The sequence below is a fragment of the Cuculus canorus genome, chromosome 1 (genome assembly GCF_017976375.1).
Source record: "Cuculus canorus isolate bCucCan1 chromosome 1, bCucCan1.pri, whole genome shotgun sequence".
NCBI lineage: Eukaryota > Metazoa > Chordata > Aves > Cuculiformes > Cuculidae > Cuculus > Cuculus canorus.
The window spans coordinates 201,933,485-201,946,896 of NC_071401.1; the positions used below are offsets into that span (position 1 = coordinate 201,933,485).

The window sequence follows — 13,412 nt, forward strand, 5'->3', positions numbered from 1 at the left end:
AAGAATGTGTTAAATGATATTGCAGTTATGCTGTCATTTGGCAGGACAGGAATCCACGGTAAAAAAAATAGACTTGCATCTAGGCATTAACTTTTCTATCTCTGCCTCACACGTTATTTCCTGCTGTCATGGTCTTGTTACTTTTATTATGTTGGTTGTTCTTTCTTCCCATGCCAGGTTTAGTATGATCTATGCATAGTCCATGGCTGTTGGTATGGAACAACTCCAGGAATTTTAACTTCTGTTGTAGATGTTAATGGCATGGTGCTTCAGAAAAGGTGTAGTTCTTAAAAGCTTGAAAAAGTAAATATTATCTAGAACTTGGGGCTTTTTAGCAAATTTCCAGCAGACTTTGCCTCCTCTTCCCTGCGTAAGACTTCCTCATACTGTGATAGCTTTCTTCTCTGGTTTTCATTGTTCCTGGATATTCTTTGCTCCCAGCATGTAGTGCTAGTTGGCTGTTTGTAAAAACCGCATTAATTTTTTCTCTGATGCATTGCATCCATCTGGGCATCCATTTATTCCAACTTTCTTTATTATGGTTTCTGCCAGTTCCCTCTTGAATATTGGCCTGAATATTGGTCTAATACGGACTGAAAATCAGTTTAAGAAAAGCTGACATCATGTCAGCCACTTTCCAGGTTTGTGGTACTTTAAGCAAGAGAACTTGTAGAATCGATCTTTCAGCAAGCTCATCTTTCAGTTCTTTTAGAGCTATTTAGGTTTCTTACAGGGGAACCTCCACAGTGTATTTAGTGCAAAACTTTAACTTGTTTTTAGTATTCACTTAATATTCTCTGAGCACTTCTAAAAATTTTCAGACTGTTGAGCCTACAAATCCTCTGTCAGGTTTTCTGCTTCCAAGTTGCTTGAAAATGGTTCTGTAAGAAATTTTTTAATGTTTTCTGCTTTTGGGGGTGGGGGGGCGTGCTTTTTCACGTTCTTATACTGCCTGTGTTTGATCATCTCTGTTTTTCTGATCTGAACACAGCTTCAGCTTTTTGAAGAATCTTCTCTCAATGGTTTCTTTTCCTGCTGTATAGCTGTGTGAGCTTTCCTTTACATTTCAAGGGTTTTGGCTAATATTATCTGTGTGCTCTGAGCCTTTTTTAAACACTGCCGATAATTCAATCGAAGTGGATCTTAGTGTTTTCCATTTCCACTGTATGATCACTAAAAACTATGCAAGGTTTTTTATGCCCTTGATTTCAGTTGTGTGAGCTCACAAGTCTTTATGCTATATATTCATGATATTTGTGTTGATAGAATATCCTTCTTGACTTGTGGTCTTTTGTTCAAAGCAGATGTTTCTGGTAGTTCTCTATGCTGTTTGTCCTGCCATGGATTTGCTGGGCATAATCATGTTTTATGGGTTTTTTTTTCTTTTTTCCTTTTAAAGATTTAATTTGGTGTGCATTCTGGGTCTTTGTTTTGTTTTAAAGAATAATTATAAATTCAGTTTCCCTGTGATATTATAGTCAGTAGGCTAATGGAGGACTGATGGATCTGCTGCCATCGTATGATTACTAATCTAATAATAGTCAGTAAGGGAACATATTGATGTTTTGCCGTAATCATTTAGACAGGACTATGTGAGCATTTGTGTGTAGATATCATAATATTGCTATGAATACCTGTTCAAATACAGTGGTCTTACAGAAGGATAATGTTCTCAGAGCTCTGAGTGCCTTTTAAAGTGTTATTTTTACAGTACAAACATCTGTTACATGGTCAAATTCTTTTCTCAGGTTTTTTTATTCCTGGTTTTCCAAAACTATTGAGGTTTCAAGAACATCACGACAAAATACTGAAAAAATTTTTGTCGAAACTTAAGCAGCATTTGGTAAGTATTCGTGTCACAGTATATGCAATACTAATTTACAGCTTACTACCTTGTTTCAGTTCAGGCTAAGGCATGAGTTAAAGAATACTTCAAACCTCAGGCAAAAGTGCCAAGTTGTTACCATTATAGATGAAGTTATGGTGCACCTTGGTAGAGTTATGGTAAAACTGGATCCTAAGAGTAATTAAACTCGGTGTCTGTCTCACTTTTGACCTCTGAATTAAGGAAAACATGCAGTCCTGCCTGGCCTTATGCAAACCACTGAATAGCAAGCTGATGTTAAAACGTTTTATTAAGAGTTTCTTCTATATACAGCTTTGTGGCTTGTCTCTGGACAGAGGTGACTTTGCAACCAACCAGTTTAAAAAATAACCTTTGTAAGAGTTAATGGTCCTTCAAAAATTTGCATACAGTCAGTAGTATTTTCATGAAGCTGCATGTTGAATGTTATCTCTTCTAATGCTCTTTAATAGGAAATAATATGCTTTTTTTTTTTTTTGCTAATATTTACCGTATTTATTGTAAGCAACGAATTATTTTTCTAGTGGAGACATAACTACCCTTCCAGTAGTCATCAAGGGTTTTCTTTTACAATCACATTAATTCTGCTAGAATCCATCCACAAGCCTTAAGAGATAGTGTAAGAGATGCACAGTTGCAGCAATGTCTTCTAAGAGTGATAGGTGCATTCAAACATGACCTTCCTAGGACTATATTATTTTCGATTTAGTATGTTTCTCTCCTTTAGAATTGTAGAAAAGACAATTGGGGACCAAACTAGCACCTTGGCAATGATGAATTATTGCATTAAGAATACGTGGGAATGGTTCAAAGCTGCACTGGGGAGGACATCAGGAAGATTTCTTTACCAAGAGAGTGGTGGTTGATGTCCCAAGCCCATCAGTGTTTAAGAGGCATTTGGACAAGGCCCTTAATAACATGCTTATCTTGGTTAGCCATGAATTGGTCAAGCAGTTGGATCACATGATCATTGTAGGCCCCTTCCAACTGAAATAGTCTCTTCTATCCTAATGTGTGTCTGTCGTATTATAAAATAAAATTTAATGCGTTTTTTTTTAACTACATGGTGTAAGACCTGCTCATGACGTGGAATTAGGGAGATTTGGTTAGGAAAAAACCCCACTTCTTCTGTTAAAAGGTCAAGTCACATTTAGTCATGCGAGATGATCTTGTCATATTTAAAAAAAAAAAAGTTAAATAAATCAAGACCAGTTCTGTAAGTTACTTAGCTTTGAAATTAAAGTTGTGTGTTTAGTTTTTACATAGCATATGCAAGATGATGATTGTTGTTAAGAAATACCGTCTTATTCTCATTTTTGAGGTTATCACTTTGCAGGAACAAAATACAGAATATTCCTAAAATGACTGGGCGGTTTTAAAAGTAAATGATTAATGGCATTTGTGCTTATTAAAAATCCAAAAATAATTGTACATGACTGAGGTGATATGACCTAAGGCTGGCATCTTATTAAATTTTGTGTGTTGCTTATATGCCTCTTGTTGGTGCATTTAATGATCAAGAACTCTTCCCTTCCCTCTTTGGGTCACCCAAAAAAGTAAGTTTCAGAAAAGTGCAGAAAGTTGCTTTAGTAATCGAAAAAAATAATTTAAATAAAATGCTTTGAGAGCTCCCTTCTGAGGGAGTTGTTGGCCAAGCGTTTAGATGGAGTGATCCAGAGAACATTCAGTATGTCTGTTTATTATGTATTTTTTTTCAGTTTTAAATCAAAATATAGTTTGATTTTTGAGTGAATTAGTTTAGTGGCATTAAATTTAATAGCAACCAGCTTTTTATCAGAGACAGGCATGGTCCTTTATATCTCTCTCTCAGTAGGCTGACGGCCATGCTTACAGGCTAGAAAAAATTCAAGAAAATGTTTTTTCTTCTGTCTGCTTCTTTTAAAAGCTCTTAAAATGGAAATCTCATCAAGATTATTTCAATTATATCAAGAATTATTTTTTTCATTTCATTTCATTTCTTATGGATACATCACTAAGATGTATCTTGATGAAAGATGAAGGTAAAGCCTGTGTGTGGATAAACCAGAGGGATTTGATCCATTGCTTGTTTAGCGTATACTTCAGAATTTTGGAAAAGCTGAACGTGGCAAGAATAGTATGTGATGTTATCTCAAAGTTAAAATTCAGAATTTCTTAACTTTTCAACTTTTATTTTGGCCTTTCCTCTAACTGCAAACACTTTTGAAGAGCTCCTTGAACTGTGAAGAGGCTTTAGCCGTCTTTGAACAGGGTGGCATGCCAGGTGGACCATCTATGCTCTAAGGGAAATTAGTCCCCTTAATTAAGGAATGAAATTGCTTATCAATCTAACTGCTGTTTTGGGGTCTTACATTTGAAGAGTTAAATTGTTTTCAGTTGGTTCCTGGTAGGTAGGTGTTGTCACAAAATCTTTGCGGCCTTTGGTGTTGAGGGGTAATGGTTTTAAGCTGGAAGAGGAGAGATTTAGATTAGATACTAGGATGAAATTTTTCTTGTGAGGGTGGTGAGGCACTGGCACAGGTTGCCCGGAGAAGCTGTGGCTGCCCCATCCCTGGAGGTGTTCCAAGGCCAGATTGGATGAGGCTTTGTGCAACCTGATCCAGTGGAAGATGTCCCTGCCCACGGCAGGGGGGTTGGAACTGGATGATCTTCAAGGTCTCTTCGAACCCAACCCATTCTATGATTCCGTGACTTGGCAGCCTTGCTATAGAGAGATTAAAGACTAAAGGGACCCGGTGCCTGAAACCAGGTTGCTTCAGAATATTGATTTATTTTCTTGAGAGAGGATTTAATCCTCTGCTATCTCTACCCCAAGAATAAGATGGAGGTCTAAAGCGTGTTAATACCCTTTGCATCTCTCAATGTGTGTTTCTTCAGGTGGTGAAGTTGATAAAGAAAAACTATAAAAGACAGAAATTGTATTTGTTGGATTGAAGTAAAAGTGTTCCATGTAGTTAAATCAATTCTTTTTGGTGAATTTTGGGTACATTAGCCTCAAGGTGAGGTGAAAATAGCTTTTCATGGACAGTGCAAGGCACTGCTTGATTTTTGTGCAAGTTTTTAAACTTCTCTGTTTTTAACAGGACTCCCATGATATGTCCACTAGCTTTTACACAACAAAGTGGTTTTTCCAGTGTTTCCTTGATCGTGTGAGTATGTGTTCCATTTTCTGTGTCTGTTTTTAATTGTGAGTTGGGAGACACCGTTTTCATAGTGATGCCTGATTCTGTCCTTGCAGACTCCCTTTACGTTAAGCCTCAGGATATGGGATATCTACATACTTGAAGGAGAGCGGATTCTCACTGCCATGTCTTACACAATTCTGAAGCTACACAGAAGTAAGAAATCTCTCCAATGTTTGAATGCTAAACAGAGATTCAGCTGGTTTTTTTCCTATAGTAGCTTGACTTCATGTGAAAATTCCTTTTGACTTATGTGATTTCTATCAGGTGTTTATCTTTCCTTATCCACAAAAAATCAAAATCTTTGCTCTGTTTATGTGTGATTGCTGAAGAAAAATATTTATTACACTAAGAACATTATTTAAACATCAATGTGAGGTGAGTTGTATTGCTCATTAAACAGTGGGGTAAAAATGTAGTTCCGTGGTTTAGAAATGGCTTGTTAGCCCCTGCAGAATTTAAATTTGTTAAAAAACTGTACCAAGAATCCAGAGGGGCCACTAAATATCTGAAACTCTATCAGCGAACAACTTGGCTATGAGGAATCACCAGTGTATGTAGTGTCTCTTAATGCCATTGTTTGCCCAAGAATGTAGCTAAAATTGAGAATTTGTGATCTGTCAGGATGGCCCTCTCTTCTGTCTCTCGCCTTTGGGTAAAGTGAAAATTGAGATTTTGAATAGAAGAATTGTATAGAGTCTATGCCTAGTTACCCAGAGTGATTTAGCACTTCAGGTTCCAAAGAAACTTAAAAGCTTTTGAGGATGGGATGTTAGCTTGTAAATATACTTGGGCATCTTGTAGCTCAAGTTTGATACAGTCTTACTTTGGGACTTTGGCTTTATTAGTGAAGTGATTTAACATTGTTTATATTCAGAGATCTGTGTGGAGCTCTGCAGAATTGATGTCTTAATTTGCTTGCTAGTTTACTCTACACTGTGGTGATACTACCTTACTGTACACTGAGGTGTATTCTTTAGTTTGTTCATAAACCTCTGTGAAAAATGAAAAACATTACCTTTTAAATTATTGTACTTAAAAAAGCTAAACATTTAGAGGCAGGTCATTTCACGTGGTATTTTGGTTTATCTTCTTTATTTGCAAATAAGCATCGAAGTGAAGTTTTTGGTTTTTTTTTTTTATTCACTGCTTTTTTTTATGGGAAGACCTGGGGAAAAAGTCCAAGTGCAGGTTTGCTTGCATAGCAAGTACATAGCAACTTCCTCCACAATCAAAACACTGCGAGCACCTTATGGCAGCAGTGAAGAGATTTGAGGACTGACTGAGGTGGCAGAAGAGGAATTCTGATTTGTTTTCCATTTTCTTGTCTGCCCTTAAGAACGTTTACGGCATAGCTGTCCAGTTAAAGCACCATTGTGGAATACATGCCAAGAGCATTTTTAGCACAGTGCAAAACCATTTTTTATGGTGTCTGTATAGAAATTGTACATTCTCAAGCTTTTGATGGCATATGTTAAAGAAGCTACATAGACATGCAGTTACAGCCTTGCAAAACAGATAGGTTTGTGTGAGAAGCATGTCCTCACTGCTCTGTGAAAAGGGAAAGAAAAATAATCTGATAACTGTAAAATGACTTTCAAAATATGACCTGGATTTGATTGAAGTAGCAAAAGGTACCTGAATTTTCAGAGAGCCTGAAGCAATGGTTCTGAAATGTGAACTGCCGTCATCATTTCATTGGTAGTTAATTCAGTTGTGAATGAGGATACCATAAAAACATTTTAAAAATTGATATTACAGCTTTTCAAAGCTCTTAATAAGAGAGGTGATGTATGTTCTACAGATCTACAGCAATGTTTTGTAAGTTGGGGATGCAGGCTGAAAAATACAGACCTGAAGCTATTGGGCATTAGGCAGCTGAAGGAGAGTGGCTTCTAGTTAGTTTTCAGAAGATGATTCTTCTTGGAAGACATTGTCCTAAGTGGAGGATGATGGGTAGAAAGCATTTCTATGCTGATTTGCAAGTGAATTTTTAATGCATTTTATAAATTTGTAGTGTAGAATTCAGTTATCTGCTTAATTAATAACTGTTTTGCATTCTAGTTTGAAAACAAAACCATCTAATATCTTAAGTACATTTTCCAGTGTTCATAATTAACGTATTTTAATGTTTAATATTTTCTTCTTATATAGAGCACCTGATGAAATTACAAATGGAAGAGCTTGTAGAATTTCTGCAGGAAACTTTAGCCAAGGATTTCTTCTATGAAGATGACTTTGTAATAGATCAGCTCCAAAATTCTATATCAGAATTGAAACGAGCAAAGCTGGATTTACCAGTAGCTGGTAAGAAACTTGTACATATGCAGATTTAGGTACTTGGAGCTATTCACACATTGTCCATTTTTAAAGTGTTAATTAATGCTGTTAAAAATTGTGCAAATGTTTATCTCCTCATCACTGCATACGTTTTGGTTTTTTTTTCTCCCAAAATATTTTATGGTTTAAAATCAACACCTTTCATTTTGCAGATTTGCTCTTTTTATGTTTACTGCTTGTAAGCGAATGGCAAAGCACTTTAAAACAACCTATGTTCTGCTAATTTTGTTAAATTGGATTTATAAAATCTTTAAGGTAGAAGATTAAATATCGAGGTTTCAAATTATTTTAAGTAACGGTGTGGTCTGAGAATCTACGCTGTTTTGTAGCTTGATTAGCTATGGAACAAACTTCAGGTCAGATAGTTTCTTATGCTCGTCAAATCTAGAATTGTAGTTGTTCACAGGTGATAGACCTTCTGGGTCTTTAATTGAGTTAATTTATTTGTTTCTTCTTAGCTTTTCTGTTTGTGCTTTTTGGTTGGAGATGGTTGTTCTATAGGGTGCTACTTACACAACGTGTATAGGGTCTCTTATTCGTGTAATAAGATTCTGTTTTCTTTTCTATGCCTACCTCCATAATCTTTAGTTTTCTTTATCCTTGCTAATAGTAAAAAATTATGTAAGAAAGAATAAATGTTTCTAAAAATCTGAAGAATTTGGCAGGAATTACCTTAAAATGACTTATTAAGATGCTGTGATTAGCTTGCACAAGTTAAGAAGTGTCAGGGTAAAGGTTACCTGCGTAGCATTGTTGTGATAATTTGTTGCTGAAGCTCTTTCATTAATGGACTTCAATTTTCATTTTCTGTAGACTTTGTGTTGCATGCAGTTTTGGGCTGTTTCAGGACTACTTATCACAAATAGATACCTGCTTCATCTGATTCTCCAGCAGCTATGCCTCTCTGGAGTCCAAACACTGCACATTTGGTTCCCGTCATCTTGTCTTGTTAACAGTTTCCTACTTCTCTTGCTCCTTGTTCTTGTGTTTTATTCTCTTTCTGACTTTCTGTAACATCTCTGCACACTTTCTCCCACCCACAATAGGTCTGAGTCTGGTTCTTGCCTTTATCTCAGTCTCTGTGATCCTTCTTATCTACAGACTGTGTTTGGTGAGTCTGCAGTTCTTCTCCATGTTACCCTGCTTGTTCCCCTTTCTCATCACAACTTTCCCATCCTGCCTTTTCTCCGTCCTTTTTTCACAAGCTAGGTTTCAGTCTGGATGTATTCTTTAGAGCAAGTTGGTCTTTTCAGCCCTACTTCTCAGGTATCTGTTCTGTCAGTCATCTTCTTGCAGCTGATGCATGAGCAGGGTGACTAGATGTGAGCAAATACCTTAATGAGCAGCTTTCTCTTTTAGCATCAATTCTACTCCATCATCTTAAAGCAAAATAGATCATGGGAGTGCTTCCTGATAAAATTTAAATACATAGTTCTCTGTGATTGTTTGAATGATGAAGGGGTTCCTCCCATAAAACTTCAAAAGTGGGTAGATTTTCCATGAAAGTGGTAAAGTAGAGGGTAGTGAATGTATCTTCTTGACGAGACAGTTTGGCCATGGCATGCTAGTTGTTTGGTTTCATACTTTGTACATTTGTGTGTAACTTCTTATAAGACGAGCTGACAGGATGGAGATTGTTTTGAGCCATATTGGTTCTTCTGGATAGCTAAAGCAACGTCAGTGACAATAAAACAGCTTTTTTCTTCCATTGTAGAATCATAGAATGGTTGGGATTGGAAAGGTCCTTAAAGATCATCCAGTTCCAACGCCCCTGCCATGGACAGGGACACCTCCCAAAAACCCAGGCTGCTCGAGGCTCCATCCAACCTGTCCCTGAACCCTTCCAGGGAGAGGGCATCCACAGCTTCTCTAGACAGCCTGTTCCAGTGCCTCACCACCTTCATCACGAAGAATTTCTTCCTAACATCTAATCTAAATCTTTCCCATTACAATTTAAAGCTCTTGTCCCTCATCCTGTCACTACGTGCCCTTGTAAGAAGTTCCTCCCCAGCTTTCCTGTAGCCCTCCTTCAGGTACTGGACGGCTGCTATAAGGTTTCCACAGAGCCTTCTCTTCTCCAAGCTGAACAAGACCAACCCTCTCAGCCTGTCCTCATGACAAAGGTGTTCCAGCCCTCTGATCATCTACTCTGGACCTGTTTCAACTTTTCCATATCCTTCTTACGTTTCGGATTCCAGAACTGGACACAATACTCCAGGTAGGGTCTCACAAGAGAAGTGTAGAGGGGGAGAATCGCTTCCCTCGACCTGTTGGCCACGCTTCTTTTGATGCAGCCCAGGATACGTTTGGCCTTCTGGGCTGTGAGTGCACATTGCCAGCTCACGTCAAGCTTCTCATCAACCAGCACACCCAAGTCCTCCCAAGGGCTCCCCTCAGTCACATCGTCCCTCATCCTGTACTGAAACTACAGCGTGCCCCAATCCAGGTGGGTAGGACTGGGTAGGTGCACTTGGCCTTGTTGAACCTCATGAGGGACGAATGAGGGCTGTTTAATATTAAAACAGAAACGGCCAAAGTAATTTTAATTTCAAAGTAACCTTGGGAAGCCTCTCTGTGTGGTATATTTTTGCCAGGGGTAAATGGGAACATTACTTAACCTTTCACAAAATAAATATAAAATGCCACCCTCCTAATCCTTGGAAATCTAGCTGATTCGTCTGCTGTTCTCTGTAGCTGAGTGAGGCTTCCTCATTTGTTCTTCATGTGAATTTCACAAGCCTTTGATTTTTTTTTTTTTTTTTCATTTTCCCGTTCTGATGTACATTTTGGTTTTACTAATTACTGTCTTCAGGCAATACTAGTTTTTTCTATAGGTTCTCAGCATTCCCTAGACATTCAGCTTTGCTCCCATGTCTGTCTGACTCTACTATCTTTATTACCTTCAAGTGTTTTTTTACTGTTTTTCTTTCAATTTTTTATGACTTTTGAAACCATTATATATCATGTAGTAATACACACAAAAATACCAGATTCTTCATTTAAGCTTTCACTGTTGCCTGAGAAAAGAATGTTTATTTTAGTTCTGAAATCAGAGGACTACATCCTATCTTTGGGTCTTTTTCTTTATTGCGTTGAGCAACAATTACACCTTTAAGAACTAAAATAAAAATGAAAAATGAAAAAAATCTCCGTCTTGCATCAGTATCAGTCATCCAGGAATAGCAGTCAGCTAATTAAGCTCAGTGGAATTTTCCATCTGGCATCTTTTGTTAGGATGTATAGATTTTCCTGCCCGAGTAGGGTAAGCTGCAGTAGGATATTAAAAGAAGTAATAACTTCTGCATTAAAGTGGATGTCTGCTTATGTCTGATGTAGCTTTCTCTGGCTTTCTTCCTCCTTGTCTTCTCCCACTGGATTAAGAAGCTCCTTGTTCCGTTCAGAGCAAAAAGGGGTGAAGGGACTTCGTTTAACTCTTTCTTACTGATAAAACCCTTAAAATGCACAGGCAAAACGTGGATGTTAAGGACATCACACTAATTTTGCATGTTAGTAAAATGCTTTTGCGAGTAAATTCTAGACTAGGTGCTGGCCAGCCGAGGGAAGCCTGTACTTAGCAAGTCCAACCTTCAGAGGATGGTTCACAACTGAAGTGCTGTTCTCAAAACCCAAAGTTCCTGTGACTGTGGAGACAGTAAACCATATGGATAAGCATGTTTCTTGTTGGCAAGCTGTTTGGTTATCAAGCCCTCAGAGAGGCAGCCTGTGACAGTTACACAGTAGAAAAAGTCTTTTAAAGTACTTCTCTGACATAGCCTCAGGCAAACTTAGTAGAAAAGGCAATTGATGTTTTCTGGATTGTGTGGAAGGTAGTGGAGGATGGCCACACCACAGCAGGCTCCTCAATAGCGTACTAGGTCTAGGTCTGTACAACTCCAGTTCACATCTTCCCAAGGAGCCAGATCTGGCACAGAGCAGACGATCTCTTCCTTAATCCAAGGATAATAATGTCTAAAGTGTAGTGAAAGGAGATTTCTAGGTATATACAATGGATTTCCGAAATTTCTTGATGCAGGTTCTTTTCTTGGCTGTTTCTTAAAGCAACAGCAAAACTCTTGAAATGCTCACAAGATATGTATGAGTTTCCAGCTTTGCTATAAGTTACTCCTGTAGGACTACATAGATAATGCAATGTTAATAAACAATATTTATATTTTTATACGTGGGCTTTATAGTGTCTGAGTAGAATAAACAGAAGTGCTTACTAGTGGAAGTTTCATATTCTAGTTAAAAAGATGTGGCTGAAAATGATTATCAAGTCAGAAATACTTTCAAGGCTGATGACCCTTGGGTGTGTTCTTCAGACAGTTCCTCACCTATGTTTTGATAGAAGGTATCCTGAAAAAGGAGGACATAGGGGTCCTGGGATTGATTGATTGATTTATTATGACTAAAAGATTAATAGACCTTACAGTAGCCTTTTTGAGACATAGAGATCTTGTACTTTATTTTAAAGCAATGTTGCCTAATTTGGAATCTACCAGTGTGCCCTTCTGTTCACCTTAACTATCTCTGTGCATGGTAATACCGGCTTTAAACTCTGATTCAGTTCTTCTAGTTCTCCCAGTCTTTTCTGTATTCAGGGACAACTGGCAAAGTTTGAATCTTGCATTTGCCACAAATTTTTAAGTATTTACTTGTTATTTATCTTTAAACTTATACTTTATTAAATTTATCATCGATATCTTTTATTGAAACGTTTGTCTATTCTAAGTACTCATCATTGACAGTGCAGAAATACATACTAGCGCTGATAATCTATTAAATGAAGTCTGTATTCTGCTGTTAATGCATCTTTTGACAGCCAAAACCAATAGACATAGGTAAGTCAGCTTGACTTCACTGTTTCTGATGGTCTCTCTCTTTTGATTGTGTTTTGTTTCAGAGGAATTTTGGATTTTTCACTTGTGCTTGAAGAATATACAAGTAGCTATTTCATATAAAGCACTTCATACTTTAATCAACTAATTTTTCTGCCTTGTTTCTTGTGTGATACAACTCCTTTACAGTATTATGAAGGAATAATAATAATTAATAAATTGAATTATACTAATATAATTGGTGTATTATTTTCAGCAGCTTTAGACATTGACTTTGCATCATTTAAAAGTCTTTGCTGTTTGAAACTTGCATGCTTTCATATTATTCCAGATAGTTATCTTTGTTCGTATTCATGTTTTGAACTATTTTCAAGAAAGTATATTTTCTGGAAGAAACATGGAGTTAGGGTTGTAAAGTGAAATGGTTAGTTGTAGAAATGTTTAACTTAGAGTCGTACAGCTGACCACCAGATCTTCTGGTTGATGACGAAATCTGTTAACATTTTTGTTGTTTATGTAAATGCTGATGTTTATTAACTAAGTGTTCCTTACTGTCAGTATTACAAAAACAACATAACAGCAAGAAGGCAAACAGTGTGTTTTGTTCTACCTTCATGTTGTTAGGCAATATTTCGTTTTGGTAACTCCTTTGCTGATGATGGCATAAAAGAGGAGGAGTGGACGTTGAATTTCAGACAGCAGTGTGAGCTTCTAGTGCAGGTGCTTAAATTTCTTTAAAATTCTCTTGGACTTGTAAACTGAAGAAAGAAGGTGGCACATTGCTGATGGAAAACAAACGCAAAATACCAAGATGTCATTTTAAGAGTTGTTTTTATAACCATTACCATCCTTGAAAATTGTGTTAGAACAGCCAAAGTGCATGTGTTCTGGTGCTGAAATTAAGGACTAGACTGTTATCCACTGGAGAGAGCACTTAAAGCACTTTACTCCAATTATATGTCTGCTGTTCAGTGCATGTGGCTGTTAGTGCCTCCTGAAGCAATTTTCTGTAAAAATCTTGTAGTTGAGATCAACTTCCACTGGGTGGTGACCTAGACTTGTTAGAACAGGAAGAAGTCGGTAAACTAAAACTTTCTTTAATGTGACTTGAATTTCTTATCTTTTTGGGAACAATCAGATCTGCTTATATTTGCTTTGCTCCTTTTTATGTCAGGCAATATGTTTACC

At 37.2% G+C, this 13,412-nt stretch overlaps 1 protein-coding gene across 7 annotated transcripts in view; it reads left to right on the forward strand.

Moving 5' to 3' along the window:
• Window positions 1-13,412, forward strand: part of USP6NL (USP6 N-terminal like) — a 120,269-nt gene that overhangs the window by 98,178 nt on the left and 8,679 nt on the right. For all 7 annotated transcript variants that reach the window (XM_054068257.1, XM_054068274.1, XM_054068261.1 and 4 more), the window contains 4 exons: window positions 1,749-1,843; window positions 4,948-5,013; window positions 5,103-5,202; window positions 7,201-7,353. In XM_054068257.1, the coding sequence (XP_053924232.1) occupies window positions 1,749-1,843; window positions 4,948-5,013; window positions 5,103-5,202; window positions 7,201-7,353 (414 nt within the window). The remainder of the gene's footprint in view (window positions 1-1,748; window positions 1,844-4,947; window positions 5,014-5,102; window positions 5,203-7,200; window positions 7,354-13,412) is intronic.